Source organism: Marmota marmota, unplaced genomic scaffold, assembly GCF_001458135.2.
Source record: "Marmota marmota marmota unplaced genomic scaffold, marMar, whole genome shotgun sequence".
Lineage (NCBI taxonomy): Eukaryota > Metazoa > Chordata > Mammalia > Rodentia > Sciuridae > Marmota > Marmota marmota.
Window position 1 is genome coordinate 33,416,707 of NW_026000093.1, and position 23,989 is coordinate 33,440,695.

At 34.4% G+C, this 23,989-nt stretch overlaps 1 protein-coding gene across 16 annotated transcripts in view; it reads left to right on the plus strand.

Moving 5' to 3' along the window:
* Ralyl (RALY RNA binding protein like) overlaps window positions 1-23,989 on the plus strand; it is a 650,608-nt gene that overhangs the window by 543,838 nt on the left and 82,781 nt on the right. For 8 of the 16 annotated variants that reach the window (XM_048782745.1, XM_048782744.1, XM_048782747.1 and 5 more), the window contains 2 exons: window positions 2,824-2,922; window positions 23,374-23,421. In XM_048782745.1, coding sequence (XP_048638702.1) covers window positions 2,824-2,922; window positions 23,374-23,421 — 147 coding nt within the window. The remainder of the gene's footprint in view (window positions 1-2,823; window positions 2,923-23,373; window positions 23,422-23,989) is intronic. The other 8 variants (XM_015485923.2, XM_048782749.1, XM_048782753.1 and 5 more) reach the window with 1 other exon arrangement.

Below are 23,989 nucleotides of genomic sequence, written 5' to 3' on the forward strand. Positions count from 1 at the left end.
TCCAGGACACATTTTAAGAAGCACGAAATCATTACTCTTCAATAATAAAATAGTCTAGTCATCAAAAAGAGTCATCCTCAGTCCTTACAAATAAAATATGTCTCAGGAATAGAGCGTCTGATTGTGACTGAAATGGCTTTTCTTTCTTCAGTGAAATGTTCTCCTCAGGGAAAAGGAAATAATTGCAGATTATAGCAGGCAGGAATATAGTGTTACATGGAGGGAAGAAAATGCATAGGATCATTAAATAGATTTATTTAAGCTCTTTTTATAAAGAAAGCAGTGGTGCAGTACTTTATAGCTGATGATATTTCAAAAGAGTGTTATCAGCACTTCCACCACTATCTAATTTGTTCATATAATAAAGTGTCACATTAACCCAAATGTCACAATTCATATTAGTTTTACATTGAAAATTGGCATTGTTATATATCATAGGCAACCTCTTCCTCCCAAAAATTTGGATGAGATCTTTGATCATAATGTCATTATGTTATTAGAGAGAGGGAGATGAAAAGAGAGAGGCAGAGACAGAAAGAGACAGAGAGAGAACCTACTCAATCATTAAATCCATTCTACCCCCAAATATGATGTTCTATAGGCTATGAGTCTATTTAAAATAAAATGTTATTAAAATTGCAAAATTAAATAATATTGGCTAATGTTTGTATCCTCTAAACTCTTGTTTGTAGAACAAACTCAATCCTCACCGCTAAATGGGTCTAAAAGGACAAGTCTTACAATCCCTTTAAAGTCTGTGGAAGGCTTATGAACACTTTATATCACACATTTCTGAAACAATTTGTTTTACAGACATCATATAACCATACATAATAAATAAAGAAACATATTTGACATGCATAAGTTCTCACTCATGAGTGGAGCTAATCTTAAGTGGAGTTAGGAATCAAATTTAAATCCACCAAAACTTTAAGAGGTGTATTAACTTACTCAAATACTATTGTTTCCACATTGCTACCAGCACTTTTTTCATAGATGATGAGCGTTTTTGTTTGTTTAAGTACTGGGGATGGAATCAGGGCATTACCCATGCTAGGAAAGTATTATTTCACTGAGCTATACCCCCAACTATAGTCATGAAGTTTTTAAACTATCAGGCTAGATTGGAAAAAGTAATCACATAGTCTGACTGATGAAAGAGGAGATATTTATTGAGTGTCTATATGAATAAAACAATTTAGGGGCTGGGGATGTGGTTCAAGTGGTAGCGCGCTCGCCTGGCATACATGCGGCCCGGGTTCGATCCTCAGCACCACATACAAACAAAGATGTTGTGTCCGCCAAAAACTAAAAAATAAATATTAAAAAAAATTCTCTCTCTCTCTCTCTCTCTCTCTCAAAAAAAAATGATGTCCTTCAGTAGATGAATGGATAAAAAAATATATGGCATATATATATATATATATATATATATATATACACACACATACATACATACAATGGAATTTTACTCAGCAATAAAAGAGAATAAAATCATGGCATTTGCAGGTAAATGGATGGTGTTGGAGAAGATAATGCTAAGTGAAGTTAGCCAATCCCAAAAAACAAACGCCAAATGTTTTCTTTGATATAAGAGGCTGATTCATAGCGGGGTAGGGAGGGGGAGAATGGGAGGAATAGAGGAACTCTAGATAGGGCAGAGGGGTGGGAGGAAATGGGAGGGGGAGTTAGCAATGATGGTGGAATGTGATAGACATCATTATCCAGAGTACATGTATGAAGACACGAATTGGTGTCAACATACTTTATATACAACCAGATATGAAAAATTGTGCTGTATATGTGTAATAAGAATTGTAATGCATTCTGCTGTCATTTATTTTTCTTTTAAAAATCAATAAAAATACCTCACTAGAAACGAAAACACAAAATAAAAAGTGCTTTGATTTCATTGATTTGACCACCTTTGACCCACCTCAAAGGAAAGAAAACTATGTAAGCTCTCTTAAAGAGAATAAATTCTTTCCTTTTTTAATAACATAAAATATACTTAAAGCTGAATATCTAATTGAATCATACTTGATTATCTAAGTAATTTCTCAAGAGTGTAAATAACACTCATCTTAAGAGAGTTCAAAATTGATTATCCTTTATTCTGTGTTAGTCAATGAATCTTTACTGATTCTCATATGGATAAAAGTGATATCATCACTCTTTTAATACAGGAAAGCTGAGATGCAGAGATATGATAATATCTCCATGAAGACACCCAAAACATTTACAGCCATTTGGGAATGAAGCCAGTCTGAGGCCTTTGCTGAAAGAGCTGCTAATTTCTAATACTAACACTATGCTCCCTTCTGAGTTTCAGGTTCATTTGAATCATTATGGATGTCTAAATAATAGCTTTAATTATACAGGAAAATAATCACATACATTAAAAGTTATTTATTACTTTTTAGAGACACTGTGAATCTCAGACTTGCATTATAAAAGTGCTAGGCAAGTTTTAAAGGCTTACTTCTCAATCACATTCTGATCACCTCGATAAGAATGACTGATCTTTATTTCATCAGTCTCAAAATATGACCTTTTCAATGCTTTTAATGCCATTTTCAAAGCATAGAAATACTTTTTGATTCAAAAGGATTTTCTGCTTAACTCTACAGAACAAATCAGTTACCACAGTATAATCAGTAACTGCCAAATATTAGCAAAAGTCAGGCATTACTTATTCTTTAAGAGCTTTTTAGAACATTTTTCTTTTAAAGCTCAAAGTATTGAACAGCTATATCTTGTCACGTGCTAACCAAAGTAGACATTAAAATGAAGAGTTAACCCCCAAATGTTTCTTATTTTTAGAAACCTCATTACTTCTTTGGTGCAATTTTTACTAGATCACATTCAAGATACACTACAGGCCACATTCAACTTCAAAATGAAAGTTATTTCATTGCAGTGGTAAGCAAACCTTGACTACAGTTTCCCTTTAGCTTCAATGAAAAGCATGTAAAAGATGAAACACTTGATGGGACATTTCTTCAGATATTGGCTAAATTATCATATCATGCAGGCAGTATTTCAACGAAGTGTATGCTATAACCCAATTGGATCTTAAAAATCTTGAAAGCCTTGTAAAAAGTGAGGCTCCCCAGAGAAGCTATTTTAAAGATATGTTCTGTAAATCATGGTCCTTTGATTATCCTCATTAATCTCGGTAGGCCTGTAGCAGGCTAAGTACTTCAAATTCCCATGTAAGACCAGCAAGTCACAGATTAAGAAGATGCCCAATAAATCAAAGCATTCACTCATAGATTTCTTAAGTTGCCAGCTTTGACTTTGAAGCTCTAGAGAAAGGATTGATAGTATTGATGGCCTTTGTGCAATGAACAGCTGTCCAGTTTCATTAAGTACCTCCATTCATTATTTGACAGGCACTGTGTGTATGAAAAGTATGATGTGGTAACAATGTCAGCTGCTATTCTCTACTAGCCCATGAGACAGGGACAGTTTCCTATTAAATATTGAGCTTTCTTTCCATATTGTAAAGATCACAACACTAAATGGTTATTGCTGCAGAATTCAGTATTAGACGTTTATTTTTGACAATGTCAGATGAAGAGTGGTATTAAGTAAGATATACTTAAATATATCTAAGAGGTTCTTCATATTCTTCAGTTTACTTTATTTTGAGAAACACTGTTCAATGCTTAACATTGAGACTTGTGAAGTACAAACCGGGGGTTAAAAACAAGAAGTGGATATTACAATGCCATTTTATTCTTGCCGCAGCCCGGCTGGCTGCAGCAAAATAACCGGGGGTGACGAATAACTTGTGTACGTTGATACAGCAGGAGTGGGAGCCGTTTTTTGCAGGACAGGAGCAGTATTTATACATTCCACACAGCTTATCTAATTAGCATAAACTAGATACAGCAGTCAACCAATAATGAATCTCCACACTTAATGGCTTGCTTTTGTTACTTCTCAAACCACTCCCTCTGGCATTTTGCCAGGCACCATCCAGACTTGTTTACGAACTCTAACATTCCCCTGGCAAAATGCCAGGTGTTATTTTGACTTGTTTACAGACTCTAACAATTCTAATTGACACTTCATTCCCAGGAATGAATATCAATTCAGTTATATTTAGAAAGGAGGTATTCGGTGCAAAAGTCATATTGTAAAAATGCCCAAAGTCATATTGGTAGACGCAAAGCAAAATTAAAAAGTGGACCAGATTCTGGTACTTCTCATAATGGATTCAGTAAACAGTGCTGATCAGTGAATCATTTTATACCAGTTCATGACTAGATAAATAAAGCAAGAGTAATTTTTTTTTCTGTAGTGCTAGGATTGAACCCAGAGTCTCACACCTGATAGGTAAACACTACCAAAGAACAAACATTTGAAAACTTTTACAGCATGTTGACAGTGCTGTGACATCAAGGTATATGATTTCATACAAAAGTCTCAGACTCTGATGGATGGTAAAATTTTTAAATGAAACACCTGGTCCTTTATCACAATAAGTTGGGTAGCTTTGCACAAGACTAAGTCTTTCCCTTCAAGGAGGTTATAATCAAATTAAGAGGATAAAAGGAAGAAGCTTGTATCTGTAGTATAAGGAATTGGTTAGGAACTCTAACTAATGGACAAGAAAAAATAAAAATAAATAGATATCTGTCCCACACTGCATGACTTTATAATTCTTGAGGTAATAAAAAGTTGTGGACTATTAATACATGATGGGATGTAAAGCTAGGCAGGTTCTATTTGCACTATGGAGATAGCCAGTAGCACTATCTGGCTGAACGAAAGGGTTTCTTACAAGACACACTGGATGAAACAAGACAGAAAATTCAACAGTTGTTACCTTAAGGAAAATGCAAAAGCACAGACCACATGTCACCTTTATTCAACTCCCTCCCCCTTTCCCTCTTTTAACCTCCCCTTTCCACTTTTCCTACCCCTCTCTCCTCCTGCTCCGACTCCCATCCCTTCTCTTCTCACCCCCTTTCTTTTCTCTACTCCTTCCTCTCCTCCTCTTCCTGTCTTCCAGTTCTCCCTTCTTTTAAGAACAGGGGAGGCCCTGTTCTTCTTTCCATCCCTCTTTCTCCTTCTTGTTGCTGATGCTGCTTTTATTTCTTCATTTAAAAAAAAAATGTGTTCCCTTTGCTGTGCAACAACTCTCACCAGCAGATGGGAAATGAATACATGTGACATGTTTGCTGGGTGCCATTTATCACATGAAAATTCCTAACACTCCAACTGGTCCTTGGTCCTTGTGCTTCACAGAAGATTAAACACTCTACCTCTACCTTAACCACCTATAAAATATTAGGATAACACAGAAACTTCATTATTTTTCAATATTACACCAGGATGAGACTGAGAAAAATTACCACCCAAATGACGTACAGATGGCAGTTGACATTTCCAGTAAATCCCTAGGACCCCATCCCATCGTGCTGCAATGAACCCCACCACCAGGCAAAAAGCTCTGCAAATATGCATATGTGCACAAGCATACACAAGCATACACACACACACACACACACACACACACACAGCTTCCAGCCAAGTTTTGGCACACTGCTTTGAGATCTGACCAACTAGTAAAGAATCACCAGACATTTGAGAAGATATTCAAAGAAAGAGAAGCCCAAGAGAAAATCCACACAAAGAGAATTCCAAACAAATACAGAAAATATAGTAAGCATAAAACTAAATGGAACTAAACAAACAAAAAAACTAAAAATAAAGCTTATAATTAATATCCTTAAATAGAGGAAAATATATTGTAGCTTTATTTGTAAAATGTTATGTAAAAGTACATATGGAGGATAAGAAAAAACTTCCTGGAAATTAAAAGCATTTTAGCTGAAATAGAAAATTCTATAAAAATTTGGGTATGAACTTAAAAGATCAAATAGATATCAAATATTAAAGATTTTAAAATAATGAGAACCTCATCTCAGAAGTTCAATATCTAGCCAATGAGGAAAACATTCTCAAATGCTGTAGAAATATGTTCTCAAACTGATGAGCTTTCAAATAAAAAAGCAGTCAGCACAGTAAATGAAAGATGACCCAAACTTGGGAAGACTATAGCTAAGAAGACCATAAATGTGCAAATAGCAAAATAAAAGCCACTTATACTGGAACCACCATTTGACCCAATTATCCCACTCCTTGGTATATATCCAAAGGATTTAAAAGCAGCATACAATAGTGATACAGCCACATCAATATTTATAGGAGCTCAATTCCCAATATCTAAGCTATGGAACCAATTTAGGTGTCCTTCAACAGATGAATGGATAAAGAAAATGTAGTATATATTCACAATGGAGTACTACTCAACTATAAAAAAGACGACTTTATGACATTTGCTGGTAAATGGATGTATCTGAAGACTATCGTGCTAAATGAAATAAGCCAATTCTCAAAAACCAAAGTTTGAATGTTTTCTCTGATATGTGGAAGCTAATTCATAATAAGGGGGGATAAAAAGAAGAATAGAAGTTTAGTGTAGTAGACAAAGGGGATGGGTAAAGGAAAGACAGTGGAATGACTCTGACATAACTGATATAACTTTCCTGTGTACGTATATGAAAATACCTAAGTGAATCTCACCATCATGTACATCCACAAGAAATCTATTTTTTAAAATGATGATGGGTAAATGGCAGAAAGATCAGTAGAGTAGAGGAAAGGGATCAGGGGGTGAAGATAGGGGAGAGGAAGAAGAAGTACTGAGGACTGAAGAACAAGAAAGATTCCATGCTTTTATAATTATGTCAAATGGATTCTACTGTCATGTATTAAAAGATCCAATAAAAATATTTTTTAAAAAACACTTGGAAGCAGAATGACATCAGAATTTCTCAAGATTAGAATCATGCAGATAAAAGAATAATGCCTTCAAAATTCTGAAGGAAAATTATTTTTAGCCCAAATATTTAGGCTAGCAATCAAGTCAAACACATTATCAATCAAATCACAAAGACAGAAAAAGATAACAGTAGACTATTGTTTTTATAACTAGTTATATTCTGTAAAGTCAGTCAAACTCTAAATAATCAAGCATGGAGCCCATTGTTCCTAGAGTAAATAATTAGGTTTCTGGGAGCCTCTGGTCACAGTTTTGCCAGCCATTCAATAAATAACCATGCTTATGTATGTTTCTAATTGAAGACTCCTTACTTGATATGTACTGTTGACTCACTAACATTGGATTCTTTGTCAACAGCAGTATAGTTCACATCTGGACAAAGCTGATCTAACGTGTCTTTTCTTAAGGCACCTCACGATCCTCTTGCACTTAGAAACACTAGACAGCCCTTCCACACTGTGCTGGGGGCCGTCTCAAAAGTCAAATCAATAAACACAAGCACAAAAAGGAAAACAAAAATCATGGCTTTAAGTAGATCACAAAACAGATGGTTGTATATAGTGTGAGAACAAAAAATGAGGTGGCAGACTGCCACCTTTTTCAACTTCTGCTAGGAACGTGCACATCAGATGACTTCAAATTTGTATAACTCTCTTTTACACGTGTGTGAATAATTGAGAGAACTTTCCCAGTATTGGTTTGGGGATTACAAATCATTTTGCAAATTCACAAATAGAGAATCCACAAATAATAAGAATCAACAGTTTTTTTGGAAACCTAATTATTCACAAACCCTTTCTAATAAATCTACAAACAGTTGTTCCACTAAAATCATTGAATGAACAAAAAATAAAGGGAGGTGGGGTACGGTGGGGTGTCTAACACAAAAGAGAAGCAAGTTCTAAGGTGAGGAGGGGTACAAGGACAGTGGCTTTGTGGCAGACCTGTGAGAGGTCTGGGTTGTAGCAGAACGATGGAGCGCTCTGGGAAGAATGAAAAAATTAGACAAGTATAAGGGCCAAGTAAACAACAATTTGTCCAAGAAGAAAAGTTAATCATTGCACAGTATATTACTCAGCTATGAATAATATTTGCATAGTTATAACAATATAAACACTAAATGTTGACTTAAGCAAGACAGAAAAGAATTAACAAGGGGAAAAAAACACGGAAGCTTATGAAAAAAAAATTTCTTTTGTACAAGTAAACAGCAGTATTCTGAGGGCTCAAAGAGAACACATTCCCCTGAACATGGTTTAATTCTAGAAACTGAAGAACATTACACAAAAGGTATGTTTTCTTAGTTCCCATAAGGCTAAAAACTGCCTCTAAGAAACATTGGTAGGTCATAAGAAACTGATTGTTAACAAAACCTCAGAATCAATATAATGCTTCACTTCTAGTAGTTAATGGAAGATTTGATGGACAGGGGTGGAGGACTTCAGTAAATAATTAGAGACAAATCTAATCAATAATGTTTTAGTCAGCCTTTCCGCTGCTGTGACTAAAGGATCTGATCAGAACAGTAATGGAGGAAGAGTTTATTTGAGGGCTCACAGTGTCAAAGGTCTTACTCCACAGAAGGTCAGCTCCATTTCTCAGGGTTCAAGGTGAGGCTGACTATCATGGAGGAGTGTGTGGCAGAGGGAAGCAGCTCACATCATGGTGGTCAAGAAGCAGAGAGAGAGAGAGACTCCAGCTCCAGACACAAAATATATACCTCATAGCCACGCCCCCAATTAACCACTTTGTCCAGCCACATCCCACCTGCCTCTAGTTACCACTTGGTTAATCCCATCAGGGATGAATTCACTGATGGGTTAAGACTCACCATCCAATCATTTCTCCTCTGAACCTTCCTGCATTGTCTCACAGGTGAGCTTTTGGAGGATACCTGATATCCAAATAATAACAAATAGGGATTTTGACAATTTTTCCCTAAGCAAAATAGAGAAAAATTAAAGTGGCAGAAATGAGCACAAAGGGAAAAAAAAGGATTAAAAAACCATCATGTTTAACTTATAAATAATTTATTCCCTCTCCAAAATTTTTGTAGAATGAGTCCATAACAAAAGGTAAAATATCATTCATTGTTTTTTTCCAATGAGGTTTTTAAAATTTGAAATTAAAAATAAAATAAAATAAAACCTATAGGCACCCATCCAAAAATAGAGGCCTACTCAGTTTTCTCTGTGATGTATATGACTGTGAAGACAATAACAGGGCATTTTCAAGATTTTAAGACAGTAATTCTGTGTTCACCTGTACCATTTTTCATTTGTGAAGGAAACAGAAAGACATCAATATAAAAGTTGTGCCAGTACCAAAGCCAGACAAAATTTTGTGAAGATAGCTGCTCATCATGTTTTGTCTACCTCTGACACTAGCATTCTAAGAACCTCACCTACACATGTACATTTAGCTATGCTCTTTAACTAAGACTGTCATAAAAGGGGTGAATGGTTTGTTGAAAATAAATATGAGTGGAAAAATTATCGTGTTGGAGGGGCAGCACAGTTGACATTTCTAAAGTTCAGCTGGTAAAATAAAGATGAAAATACAAAAGAAATAGTAATATGAGGGAGAATAAAATAATATAAAGTGGAGGAAATCTTTTACAAATGTGTATTTGGGAATAAGAATTGGCATATCAACCAGTGGGAAAAAATAATAGTTACAACAATAAATTATGCTTATAGAAGAAAGTCATAATAGGAAGAGTGCAAATTAAATCAATGGGTGTTCAATATGCTACTTTTGCTTCTATAATACTTGTAGGAAATACTCATCGTAGGTAATATGTGTTCCATGCAACAGGGGTTTGTAATAAAAAGAATACAGAGAACAATTATGAGAAGTCAGATATTTTAGGAAAATAGGTGATTCCAAACACCATGTACATGTGCACAGTGGAATGATAAAGTTCAGAATATAGAGATGTGCTAAAACCATCAAGCTATTTTTATAATAATAATGGCAATAAAAGCTATCCTCCTGATTTTAAGTTAAATTCTTTGACTATTTTATGTAAAAATAATATTTCCCACTTGTCTTAGGCACATATTCTACTGTATTTAAGTAATTTTCTTCTTACTATTTTACTTTAAATATATACAGGGAGGGGCTGAAGTTGTGGCTCAGTGGTAGAGCGCATGTCTAGCATGTGTGAGGCATTGAGTTCAATCCTCAGCACCAAATAAATAAATAAATAGTGTCCAGCTAAAACTAAAAAAAAGTTTAAAAAATTATATTACAGGAATGCCTCTTAAATTTTATTAAATGCCTCTAGCATCTACTAATCATAATCACCGTTCATTTTTATAGATTGTGTTAATAGATTTCCATACTTGAACCTTATACTAATTTCCTCTTTGGGATTACTTTTTTTATTTTTTTTATTTATTAAGTTGCTCTTTTTCTAATGAGGAGATCAGAATGGAGATGTTTTCTTCTCATCTTTCTTCTTCAAAACTGAGGGCATCTAAGGCTATAATTTTTTTTTTTACATCAGGTCTTCAGTATCCCATAGATTCTGAAAGAAGTATTTGTATTTCTATCTAGATAACATGAAAGCTCAATTTAATTTCTTCCTGGATCCTACTCCAGCTTAATTGAAGAAAGTCAAAGAGGCTACAACTGGTACTAAGGGAAAGGGAGCCAAATTTTGGTGACCAATTTAATTTCCTTTCTTCTCATTTCTTCCACTTTACTTTTCCTAAACTTACATGCAAATATATAAATGTTAATTTTAACAATTAACTTATTTTAATAAACTTATAAAACTTGACTTGGAAACTATGCAATTAATTCTGTTCTCTGTAAATCCCTAACAAATGATTCTTGGGCTTCTCTTGGAGTGCATGTGTCTGTGTGTTACATTAGATCATGCAATGTTTTGTCATTGTGTTTTCCATTTTATGATTCTATTGTTTTCCTACATTACTAAAAGCTCAAGGTATTTGGAACACAATATTCTATTTCTTTGTTTTTATTTAGCAATAACATTTTTCCTTTAATATTTTGTCTGCTTTCTGTAGCCACAACAAATAAATTCAATTCCTCTTCCACTAAACAGCCTTTCAACTATTTAAATAATTTTCTGCCTTCCTTCCCAAAGGCTTTCTTCTCAAAATCAAGCATCCTTACTTAATTCAACCATTTTAATATAGACATTGTTTTGAGGCTTTTTGCCATCCTAATTTTCTTTATCTGTATGCATTCCAATTGTTCCAAATCCTTCTAGAATTGTACTGATACATATTAAACTAAATATTTCTAATGATGTCTCAAATGTGAAAGTCCACTGGAATTATTACCTCTTTTTAAAAAGTCACTATATTTAATGCCAAGTACGATTTCATTAGCTTTGTGATTTTGTGTCAAACTCATGGTTTATATTTTGCTTGCAATGGACAAAACACCAAGTATTTTCTCCACCAATATTTGGTAACTCATAGACAATCCATTTATACTCTGGACTTGAATTAGTCATATTGATGACTTTTTTCTCTAATTTAGAAAACCAAGTTAATTTTAACACCTACCCAGAGAACTTTTTAAGACAATTAAAAGATTTGATAAATGCAAAGCACTCAGTAGCTGAGAAGTGGTTAGCATTTTAGTAAGTATTGACATTATTATCATTGATTATCAATTATTATTATTAATATCATACCTTTTAAAATCTTAGATATTTCACAAATTAAACTCCACCATGAAGAATTGTGCAGTTGATATTTTTACCCTTGGAGGAAAACTTTAGAAAAGTCATTATAGTCCAATAAGTTAAATCATCATCATCATCATATCAAATGCATCAAATACATAAGATATGAAAAGGATTTACTTATAATTTGAAAACTCATATCCTTTGACTACATGTCATATATGATCATTTTAAACATGTAGAACACAAAAATGCCTAAACCAAGTTGTGTCCATCAGGGTCCAGTCAGGAAAATAAAGATAAAAATCACACCAGTAATTTTAACAGCAAAATAATTAATATTAAGAAATATGGGCTAGTAAAAGATAATTAAGTCCTTTAAATCAGTAAGATATTGCAAAAGAATATTGGAGTAGAAAACAAAGGGAACAACTACTACCTCTATGTCTGAGGGAGAGGAGCCAAGGAAGGAACTTGAAGAGACAACCTCCCCAAGGCTGAGATTCAGATTTCATTAGACAGGGTATGGGTGCAGCCTACTGAATGGCACAGAAGTGTGTTGGGATGTTGGTAGATTGGACTTGTGTTAGCTTTTCATCACCATGACCAAAATACCAGACAAGAACAATTTGGAGGAGGAAATATTCATTTTGGCTCATAGTCTCAATCTCAATCCATGGTCAGTCAACTCCACTGCAAACACATCATGGCAGAAGGACATGGCAAATGAAAGCCAGATCGTGGTAGTTGGGAAGCAGAGAGAGAGAGAGAGTATATGCACAAACAAGGGGCCAGGGACAGATATAGTCCAAGGCCACATCTCCTGTGTCCAACTTTCTCCAACAAGGTCCCACCTCTCAGTAATTCATTTAGCTATCAATGGATTAATCAGTAAATGGATTGATCCATTGAAGAGGTATGAGCTCTAATCATTGCCTGAAAGCCCCAGTTCAAAACTTTGCTGCATTAGTGACCATGCTTTCAAAACATGAGCTTTTCAAGGGATATTACAGATCCAAATCAAAACAGGAGGTGATGCGTAAGAAACCCCCTGCTGGGATGCCAATGTTTATGACTGAGTCTCTGATACCTTGCTGGTAGCCATGCCACAGAAGCAAGAAGAAAAGTCCATGGGAACCTGGGAAGGGCACCCTTTCCTCTTCTGTGTTTTGCAGTTTTCCTCCAGTACCCCCTCCTGACAAACCCTAACATTGTGCCCTGTAGCAGAGAAATGTTTATAGGATCCAGCTCTATTATCATAATGCAAGGAACTGAGTCAACACGTTGATAAATGAAAGAAAGGTATAACCTAATATGGCAATTGTAATGGTCCAAACATTCTAATATTGATACTTATGTGTTTGAAGAATTTAATGTCAGCATTTTTTTTCCTATGGGAAGAAATATTATAACAGAAAGTTTCAAGGAAATGTAAACATTTAATTAACAAATTAACAAAACATCTATTTTGTGGCTACAAACACTCTGCCTTTTTAGTTCATCATCTAGTGAACAGACTTATAAATGGTTAAATACTAATCTATGGCTAGATAAAAGAATGCATAAGAAGTTACAAGAATGAGACCTGCATAATAATGACTAAATTTAGTTGAAACAAGGAGATAGATAATAGTCTACTGGATTTTGACATGAGTCCTCCTAGAATATTTAACTGAAAACTTCAGTGTCAAGAAATTCAGATAAATTAGATTAAGTTCAAAGAAGAAAGACAGGAATGATTAATGGAATGGTAGGATTGGCTTGTGAAGGGGAAAGGCTAACAGAAATAAATCTATATAAATTAGCTAAGTGACAAGAAAAGCAGAGCACTGACAAAGCATGAGTCAAACGTAAGTACAAGAAAGACTATAATCAAAGGATAGCACAGAAAATAGAATTAAACCTCATTTGACAAATTTTATAATTGGGAAAGAAGTAGAACTTGAGTTAGGCCTTTAATAACGAATACGCTTCCAAAAGAAAGAAGATACACCATATGTTAATGGGTGGAAAGCATAACAGAAAACTTATTGTTACGCAATTGAGCTAACGGAAAAGCTTATGTAGAGGTACAAGCATGTCTCTACCTGACAACAAGGAGCAAGAATAATGCCAAACAGAGAGCAGATGCTGAGAAATGCTGAAGGATTCAGTAATTGAATGCATAGGGAAGGAATGTTGAAGAGTTGCATATTGGAGACTCCTAACTTTGAAGACTCTGTGTTATCTTATAGTCTATGGGGAGTAACTGAAGAGGTTTTGTTATTGTTGTTGATTTCATTGTTATTATTGATAGTTAATTAAAAAGAAACACTTCCAAGTCATTAACAATAAACATGATAGGAAGGAGATGTAGAAGTATTTGGGATCAGGAATACTGGTTTGTGGATAGTTGTGCTGGTCCAGGTGAGACTATATTTATAGTTCTGTTACTGAGTACGTCATGCTGTGAACGAAGAGAAAATTTTCATTCTCTTTGCAGCATTATAAAATAGTCATGAATTGAAGAAAAAATATATGCATATTTTCACATTCGTGCTAGAATGGAAGACAAAAGTGAAAACTAACACAATTTTGGAATGACATCTTTAAATATCCTCCCTATCAGAATGCAGCACAGAGACAGACAACAACATACTCTATTCCAGGTGATACACCCAAACTCAAAATCCATATTAACTCAGCTAGAAGAGAGAAAAATAATTCTCCTTCTTTTCCTCCTTTTTTTCTCTCATTTCCAAAATTTGCTTTTCACACATCATGCCACTGACATGTCTTTCAATTAAAGTACCAACCTGTAATGTGTAAGAGAGTAAATCTTATTCAAACATATGAAAGATCAGAACCCTTACATGGATTTGGTAGATTATTTTAATATTTTGAACATCTTAGCCACTTTCTGTAAGGTCAGAGGCCCTGATTTATAATTAGTCAAGAACTCTAAAAGTGTCATAATTCTCTAGGTATCATTCACCTTCTCCCCATTCCATAGGAATAAATTATTTCGTCAATGATAATATACTAAAGAGTTTATTGTACTGTTTGAATTTTGAATATATGTATGTATGTGTATTCAGTACATATACATATACCACAGTAAATACAGATTTATATGTTTCCTAACACATAAGGGAAAATGGACAGATTTTTATTCACATATCTTGATAAAACTTATAAATCTGTTCAAGTGTGGATACTCTTCAAGTATCAAAAATATTATGATAAGCTGGGTACAGTGGCGCACACCTATAATCCCAGCAGCTCAGGAGGCTGAGACAGAAGGATCAAGTGTTCAAAGCCAGCCTCAGCAACAGCAAGGTGTCAAATAACTCAGTGAGACTCTGTCTCTAAATAAAATACAAAATAGGGCTGGGGATGTAGCTCAGTGGTTGAGTGCCCCTGAGTTCAATCCCTGGTCTAGAGAAAAAAAAAACAGTCTTCACCAAGCACAGTTCATACTTGTCCCACATTGTTCTACTGCCTTGTATTTTGTATTGGGAATTGAACAGAGTGGTACTTAACCATTGAGATGCATCCCCAACTCTTTTTTTTTTCCTGAGGCTGGTTTGAATTTGCAATCTTCCTGCCTCAGCCTCAATCACTGGGATTACAGAGGAGCAGCTACTACCTCCATTGTTTGTCCACTGAGAAGGACCTCATTTTTTAACATTTATTTGCCAAAGGCCCACGCTTTTATGAGGTCCAATCAGAATGTCATCTTTTTCATGAAGGTTTGTTTGATCACCTTTCCCACTAGCACATCCTATTCCTTTTGCCTACAAGCTCTCGTAGCAGTTTTTAATTTCTGTTTGGACCTTTATTGAATTCTGCCTCACTCTACAGTTGTATGTGTATCTGCCTAATCCCTCATATTTAGATTGGCATACCTTGAGGTTCTCCTGATGTTATTATCCACAACTCCCAGTATTGTACCTAACTTACAATATGTACTCAGTAATTGATTATTCAATTTAATTTAAGGAGCCAGCTATAATAACTGAGAAGCCTCTAGTAATAGTTATTATTGGCAGGATGTCTTCTAAAAAACCATTAAAATGCACCCTGCTTATTATAGGGAGTTTATTGATATTTTTTTTCACATTATGTTTTAATGAAGTTCTGTGAGGGAAAATAAAAAGAAATACTTTGTGTATTAGTCTACTCATGAGATTGGCTTTATGGATTCAAAGGGATTAAATAAAATTGATTGCATATATTGGAAAGCCCAATAAGCTGTTATTTCTTCTTACACAAATGAAAAAGTTTAAATCAAATTCCAGGAAATTTATTTGTTCCTCATTTAATCTTAAGTAAATAAAAGGTATGGATGTATAATTCAGCACAATTACTTTCACTATTCTTATTTCCCATTAAATTCTAAGGGTAGCTGAACTATTAGAATAAAGATACATTCACAAGTAGAATAAAATTTATATAAGTACACCAGATTTTAAATAAATAATATGAAATTCTTATTCATATTAAATACTCTAAGCCATCATTTTACTTTTCTAGAAAGTCAACTACCAGGCCACTGTGACCATGATCCAAATGACAAAAGTCCTGACATTTCCTGGATTTAGTTTCCACCTGGACACTGTCCTAAACATCTTATCATCATTTTGTTTTTAGTGACCTAAGAAATAGATTATTATGTAAAACTATTGAAATGAAAATTACAAAATTTCTTTAAAGGCAAGTAGATTAGCCCATTGGCATGAGAGCACCACACAGTTTATGAGGGAAGAAAAATTGGGGTGGGCTATTGTTACAGAGCTGAGGACTTCTGGGGAATTGAGGCAATGCACAGACCACCCTCCCACTTTCAAATCCTGATTCTTGTGATACAAGTCAGGAAGATTTCAGACATGTTGTTCAGAGTAACAGGTATGAGTTTATTGAAAAAACAGGAAAAAGAAAAGGGGACACTTTGAAGGGAAAAAGTGGGTTCTCTCAAGTTAGAGAGGGACAATGTGCCTCTCCTGTACTCCAGTTTTATTGGGGAGCCCAGAGAAGTTTCCAGACAGTTGTTCCGAGGTCTACCTCTTGACTTTTGACTGACAGCAGGATGACATCAGACTTTCAAGTCCCCACTGCCATGACAACACTAAGTCACTTTGGCCCATGCTGACCAGTTCTAATTGGATTCTTAACCATAAATTCTTATAGATTTTATAATTGCAAGGAATTATCTTCCTGAGTTTTGGGATCTGGTCTGTGGAAAGGGTCACAAAATCTCCCCTTTCAGGATAAGTTGGATTTCTCTCATCAGCATTACTTCTGGCCTGCAAATAGCAGGTAGTTTGCTGAGGAATGCTGCAGATACATTGCTTCTTGTAAAACAAAGCATGTTTTCCAAGCACAGTGGGCCCATTTTATAGGATTATTCCCTTAACCTCATGTTTCCACCACTCACATTTGTCTGTCCCCTATAAGTAGGATGGTCTTTCATAACTGAAAGACTCACTTTTTCCAGCAATACGATTAGAGAATTCATTAAATACCTTTTCAACCTGAATATGAGTCCTAACAATGCTGTCATTTAATAGCTAATTTCATATAGATATTTACATAGAAAGAAAAAATAGGGATTTTATTAAAGAGAGAAAATCTGGCAAGAGTAAAAAAGGTTAACAGTAAATAAGTGAATAAAGGATGAAAGGATGGAGAGGAGAGGTAAGAAGGCTGAGAAGCCTGACAAGAATCTAACTTGTCCAGGAGTTACCTTCCATCTCCTTGTGTCTCTTTCTCTTTCTTGGAAATCCAGCTTGATTTTATAGCTTGGGACCTAAGCCAACTACTGTCATGGCATTTCTGCTTAAAGTCCAAACCATTAAGACAAAAGCAGCCTTAGCATCATTGTCGAGACAGGTCTATTTGTGCATTTCATTTCATTTTTAACTCTGACAGGTAAAATTGAGTTCATGATGGCAGGCAGTGGAACATGAGGTCAAACAATTCAGAATACTTAGCTATTTCTGGTTCTTGTAAATATGTCTTTAGCAGTCAGGATTGAACAAAAAATAAGTGAGTTGGACAAGATAATTTAAATAGATAAAATTGAATTCTTTTTTTCCCATGCATTTTTAAATTTTCTGAAAGCTATTAAATTATTGAAGCAATTCCTAAAGGTGTAAGAGACATGAATGGAATCATTACTGTCATCCATATTAATAATACCTTTATTAATTGGTCAATGAATCACACTTTCTTCTAGAAATTAAAGTCTTCTGAGATTATAATATTTGAAAAAGCCTCAGGAAAAAAATTATTTTAAAACCTCAGCCATGTCTTCTCCATGAACTTATTTGGAAATAACTTTAGAAAATCCTGAGAATTTTCATTATAGGAAAATGATTGTCTCATCAATCAATCACTATTTAATTCATCTACTATGTTTAGTACTATACCTAGTACATAGTAAATACTCATCTATATCTATTAGTATTAGTAACTATTCAACATTGTTTTATTACCATTATTATAGTGATTGTAAATTTCTGATTGCTAGACACTAGTAGGAAAACAAACGTGAGAAGTAAAGATCTAAAGGGACTTTACAAAGAGAGGAAACCTACGTAAATATTAAGATGAATTTACGCATCTAAAATTAAATGTTCTCATTATTTTAATAACAAATTTTCTCTTCAATACCTCAGGAAGAAACATTATGTACACTAAGACATTAATACTATTAAATTTATTTAATTAATAAATATCTACAGAAAATAGACACAGTAGGAAAAATCAGACTTTGGATTCAGAGAACCCTCTTTAATTCGTAGCTGTTGGAAAACTGATAAAAACACTCATTGAATGACTACAGTGTATCAAAAACAAGAAGATGGCTCCTTATACAAGAAGGTGGTTCCTTATCCCATTTTGCAAAGGAGGTTCAGAAAGATTAAGCAGGTGGTGCAATGTCATATCTAGTAAGTGGCAAGCTGGGGTCCACACAGAAGCTATTTTTCAGTTCATTTCTTGCACATATATGACCTAGATTATTTGTTGTCTCCTCCTCCTTTTCTTGATGTCTAAGGCCTAGAATCCACATGAACAGCCTTCTTTCTCTACACTTACTCCCAAAGAACACCTCACCTTTTCCATAGCTTCATTGTTATCAATATGCTTACACCCAGAATTATTTCCCCAGCAAGCCCTATCTTTGGGGCTCCTCTCAGATAATATGCAATTTCCCCTGAAAGTGTTTCTTAACTATGTCATAAGCATCCAAATACTGTCATGCCCCAAACTCATCCTGAGAGTTTCCTCTAGAACCTCTTCCTCCCAATCTTCTGCTCAGAAAGGATAATATAATCTCCCCAGTTCTTTAAGCCACCTAAAAAAAACAAACAAAAAAAAAAAAACATGTCTTGAATATCTTTATACCATTCCATCTCTTTTGCATCAGGGTACCCCCAAGACACTGTTATTTATGGTCTGCAGAAGGGCAGTAGTCCTGAAATGACCTTCTTACATTATTGAATTTCTCAAGGTCTTTCCTGTCTTGTGCCTTTGAGCCTACTGTTCTCTGTCTCCAGTTCATGGTAGGACCTTTCCTGTTCTTCAAGTCTCACATTTGTATGTCATCTCCTCAGTGAGTCCAGCCCTCAGCAATCCCCTTTTATAGTTTTCTCTCAATCTCTGTTTCTGTCCACCTCATTTGATCCCTTCTGATTATTTGGTTTTATATTATTTATTTTCTGTCTGCAACACTGTCAAAGAAAAATTGTACCACAAAAGTTAGTCAGTGAAGACTTTCTTTAAGAATATTGCCATAGAGGACAGAAATTGAATTCAACTCCACTAAAACAAAAGGAGGAAGAGTTTTAAGAGCTAGAGTGGACAAAAGGACAAAAGGGAGAATACTATTGGAGGAAGAGGTTCTAGAGGAAACTCTCAGGGAATTTGGTCTATGTGATTCGACATGTGTTTAATAATTGGTGTTCTTCCAAGTTGGGCTCCTACACAGTGACTGAGAGATATCTTTCTTTTTTATTTTTGAAATGATACATAATAATTATACTTATGTATGTGGTATAGTGTGATATTCCAATACATGGAGACAGTGTGTAATAATCAAACCAGGGTAATTAGCATATCCATCGCCTCGAACATTTATCATTATTTTTGTGATGAAAACATTCAAAATCCTCTGTTCCAGCTATTTTGAAACACACAGAAAGTTACTAGTAATTAAATCATTCTATTCTGCTATAGCACACTAAAACTTATTCCTCCTATCACATATAGAAGTTAAAAGAGTTGATCTCAGAGACATGGAGAGTAGAATAGTGGTTATGAGAGGATGGGGAGGTTAGAAGAGAGGTGGAGGTTGATTAAGGGGAGATATCTTCCTTGGAAACCACATTTCCAAGGAATAGCTTCCAGGTTGATATTCCTGCGTTGTAAAACAGGAGGAGTCCAAGAAAAGATTTGCATGTAAAAGGTGCAGTGAAAATTTTTACAATTGAAAGTTTTCTAAAGTAAATGCTCCAAAAAAGGGAAAGTCAGGAGCCTATAGTCAAGAAGAAAACTGTCTATAGTCATGCTGAGAGAGAGGTTGAGGCCATCTTGGTGCATAACTGTATCATGAGATTCATACAAAGAGAAAAGTGTTATACTTCTAATCCTAAGTACCTAGGAAAGTTCCTGACACGTGTTTTTAATCAGATTTTGATGAATAAACATATGAATGGCTATGCTACCTTGTAACATTTAACTGTGTTATCTCAGATATTTAGCAACTCTGAACACCAATGCCTTGTAAAACTGGGAGAATACTACGCATCTTATAGATTGATGTTCAGATTAAAGAGGATTGTATATAAAAGCATCAAGAATAGGGTTTCAAATTAAAGCATTTTTCTCTCTAGATATTATACATCATAAATTAACTCTGCAAAGTTCTTAAAATACTACACTGCTTTTGACTATTTTTTCTTTGCTTTGTGCTGTGTTAACATGATTGATATTGTACATCCTTTTGTCTTCTGTGAACACATTCTTAAAAGTAATCAAACATAAAACACAATGATAATTACTCATGAGTAATAAATATAAGACGAACCCTATCTTTAAACTTGAGGCTTCCCAGCAAAAGCCTTTGGCTAGTGTCACTCGTATCCCTTATTACTGGCAGAAATAAGTGAATCTCAAAGAAAGAAACATGTAATGCTTTATCAGGAAGGTTTTTGAGGGAATATTCATACATTAGGATTTGGTGGTTGCCACAACCTGCAAAGATGAACCTGAGAAACCAATGAGGGGTGATGGGAGATTAGGGAACACACACACACCACACACACACACACACACACTTTGAGAAAAAGCTGGGATCAGGTGAAACACTGCACTCTGATGGAAGAAACAGTGACTGAAGAGCTGGCCCAGCAAGTTTATTTATATAGGATCTAATAATCAAGAAATTAAGGACTATAGAAGTTTTGTTCTTTGTGCATTAGAAAGTTTCAGGGCTAGAAACATTCTTGTAGCTATTTCAATGTTGCAATACTTGGGGCTTCCTGTGGCACCCAAGAATCCCATTGTTCAAAGTTTCTACTAAGCCAGCAGGCTTGAAGCTTACAGCACTGGTGAAACATTGTAGTAATCTTGCTATGCTCAGAGTCTTCTATCCCTGGAGCTGGCATGTGAACTCAAATCTATGAGCTGAAGAATTCTGTGACAGGTTCAGAATTCTCATAACAGGGGTCACCATCAACTGAGCAGGTTTCAGTTGTCAGCTTCCCACCGAGGAATTCTGAGAAAGTCTCTCAGCTCCACATCAGAATTTTGTCTACACCAGCAATATAAATTAAAACATACACCATTACTGCTTTAACAATCTGTGACTATCAGACAAAAGTGGATATTTTTGTTCCTTCTCTTTAGACAATGATCTAATTGTCCTCCTTAATTTGCAGAGATAGACACAGCATTTCTTTGGCCAGAAAATGCTAGATCCTGCATCCAGATACCTAGAATAGGCATCTACTTTACATTTCAGTACTTAAACTCAAATATTATATGTTTCATGAGATGGTACCAGAGGCAAAACTAACTTAAACATTAAGTACGTCACATCAGGCACTTTCTCCCCATATGTGATGAGGATGAATAAATACAGTTATCCTTAAAACCAAGAATAATAATCCATTCTTAATATAGTTTTTTTTTTCAGTTTTCCTAACAAGGAAAAAATTACAAAGTAAAGTACCAGTAAATTAATTTGAAAATATAAAATTACTCCTCTGTGTTGTGACGGCTCTTCAAAAAGTTACATAGAATTACCATATGACTCAGCAATTCTCCTTCTAGGTATAAACCCAAACAAAATGGAAGCAGAGACTCCCTTTCACATCAAAGATCATAGCAATATTATTCACAATCATCAAACTGCAGAAACAACCAAAATGTGTATTGACAGATGATAATATAACCAAAATATGGAATATTACTCAGTCTTAAATTGGAGTGAAATTCTGATTTGCACTACATATGGATGAACCTTAAAATATTATGCTAAATGGAATAAGTCAGGCAAAAAAGCAGAAATATGATATAACTATGTGATTGAATGGTTTGTATTTGTATTATTAATTTCATGATGTGTATAGTATCTAAAACAGGCAAAGTCATAGAGACAAAGTAGAATAGATTTTACCCAGAGGAATCGGAAATAGGAGGTTATTACTTAATAAAGTTCAAAGTTATTGTTTGAAATGAGAGAGAAGTTCTTGAAATTGAGGTTTATACAACTTTGTGAATGTCTTTAATCTTCCTGAATTGTATGCTTAAGAACATAAGAATGATCCCTTTCATGCTCTGTATATTTTACCGCAATGAAAAATAAGTGAACAAATAAGAACTAAAAAATAATTTTTCACTCTGGTATAAGATACTCTATTGATCTTAAGATTTAGGTTTTTTTGCCAGGTTCAAGGAGTGGCAAGAAGTAACGAAAACAGTCCCAGATATGGATTCAGAAGACTTTTTCTCAAATCTCAGTCCAGTCACACATTAGTAACAAAAGTGTGAGTGTGTCACTTAGGATGTTCACACCTTAGTCTCTTTCATTTACACCATACAGAATGAAAATTAAAATGCAAATAAGGTGCTTTATAAATGCAAACAATTATGCAAGTGGATGTAGGCAATTTTTATTATATATTCCTTTAGGGAGATTTGTCATTATAATCTTATCACCAAAATGCAGTTATTAATTCTCATTTAAATATCCTGATAAATTAAGTTATTGTTGTTAAGACTCAGCCAAGGGTTTTTTTTTTTTTTTCATTAGTTATTTTTGTCAATTTAAAGCACTAAATCCACAGTCCTTAGAATGAAAAACTAATGCTGTATTTCTATGTTTTCATTAACCCTTAACTACAATAAAGGGATCATTAGACCCTTCCATTTACTTTAATGCCTTTTGTTCATTGTCTAGCCTCACTGCACATAGCCTAGGCAAAAGAAGTAAATTGCCTTAAAAAGAAGGGACAATCATATTATATCTTGTCTAGAGGGAAAAAATGGTGGTTCTTTTTTAACTATAATTGTTAAAAAATATATATATTTATTTTGTTACCTGCTCTCATTCTCTATTCCAAATCCTCTCATCCATATCATTCAAACTATTATCAGTCTCTAAGTGGTCAAACACGTACTAATAATTTGACATGATTTGTCAAACTGGAGTTATCTTGTAAAGCCCTTTGGATACATAATTACATTGAAAATAAGTATTTAAAAAGGAGCATCAATGTCTTCCTATAACATCATAAGTTAGTATCAAAATTAATGTGATTGAAACAAATGCCAACTAATTTTTTTTTATTTTCCTCCTTAGCGGTTATGTCTTTGACTATGATTACTACAGAGATGATTTCTACAATCGGTATGTGAATTTTTCTTTCTTATTTCCCTATGATTTAAGTCATCTTTAACTATTTTGTGCATTTCATTCACAGATGCTCTTGAATGAAGTGTTAAATATAGTATTTCTTGAAATTATTAAGTAATTTTTATTTTTTAAAATGTTTTTATTCTGTTTATAGTTAAATATAACACATGAAGTCTAAATGGAATGGAAGATAGACAGATTTTTCTATTTTCCTCACTCCTACTGAAATATAGTAGATCTTGAAGATTTAGGACTTTGGAGGCGCTTAATCAGAAAATTTTATTTCTAATATTTGGTTAACATTCTAAGGATTTAGTTAACTAATTATTTTCCAGGTCTGTTGTTGACTTAGAATTTTCAAGATTGAGAGTTTCATTAATTCTGAAAATGATTCCAACCTTCTAAAATATATTTACTTTCATGACACGTTGAAAAGGCTATAATATTGGTTAGAGTTAATAAAATTTACAGACCATTCCTGCTATGCATGATAGTATGGCACCATAAAAGCAATCATCCAAGCTAAAGTCAGGCAAAATGTTGGTAGTGATCAATGATTTAA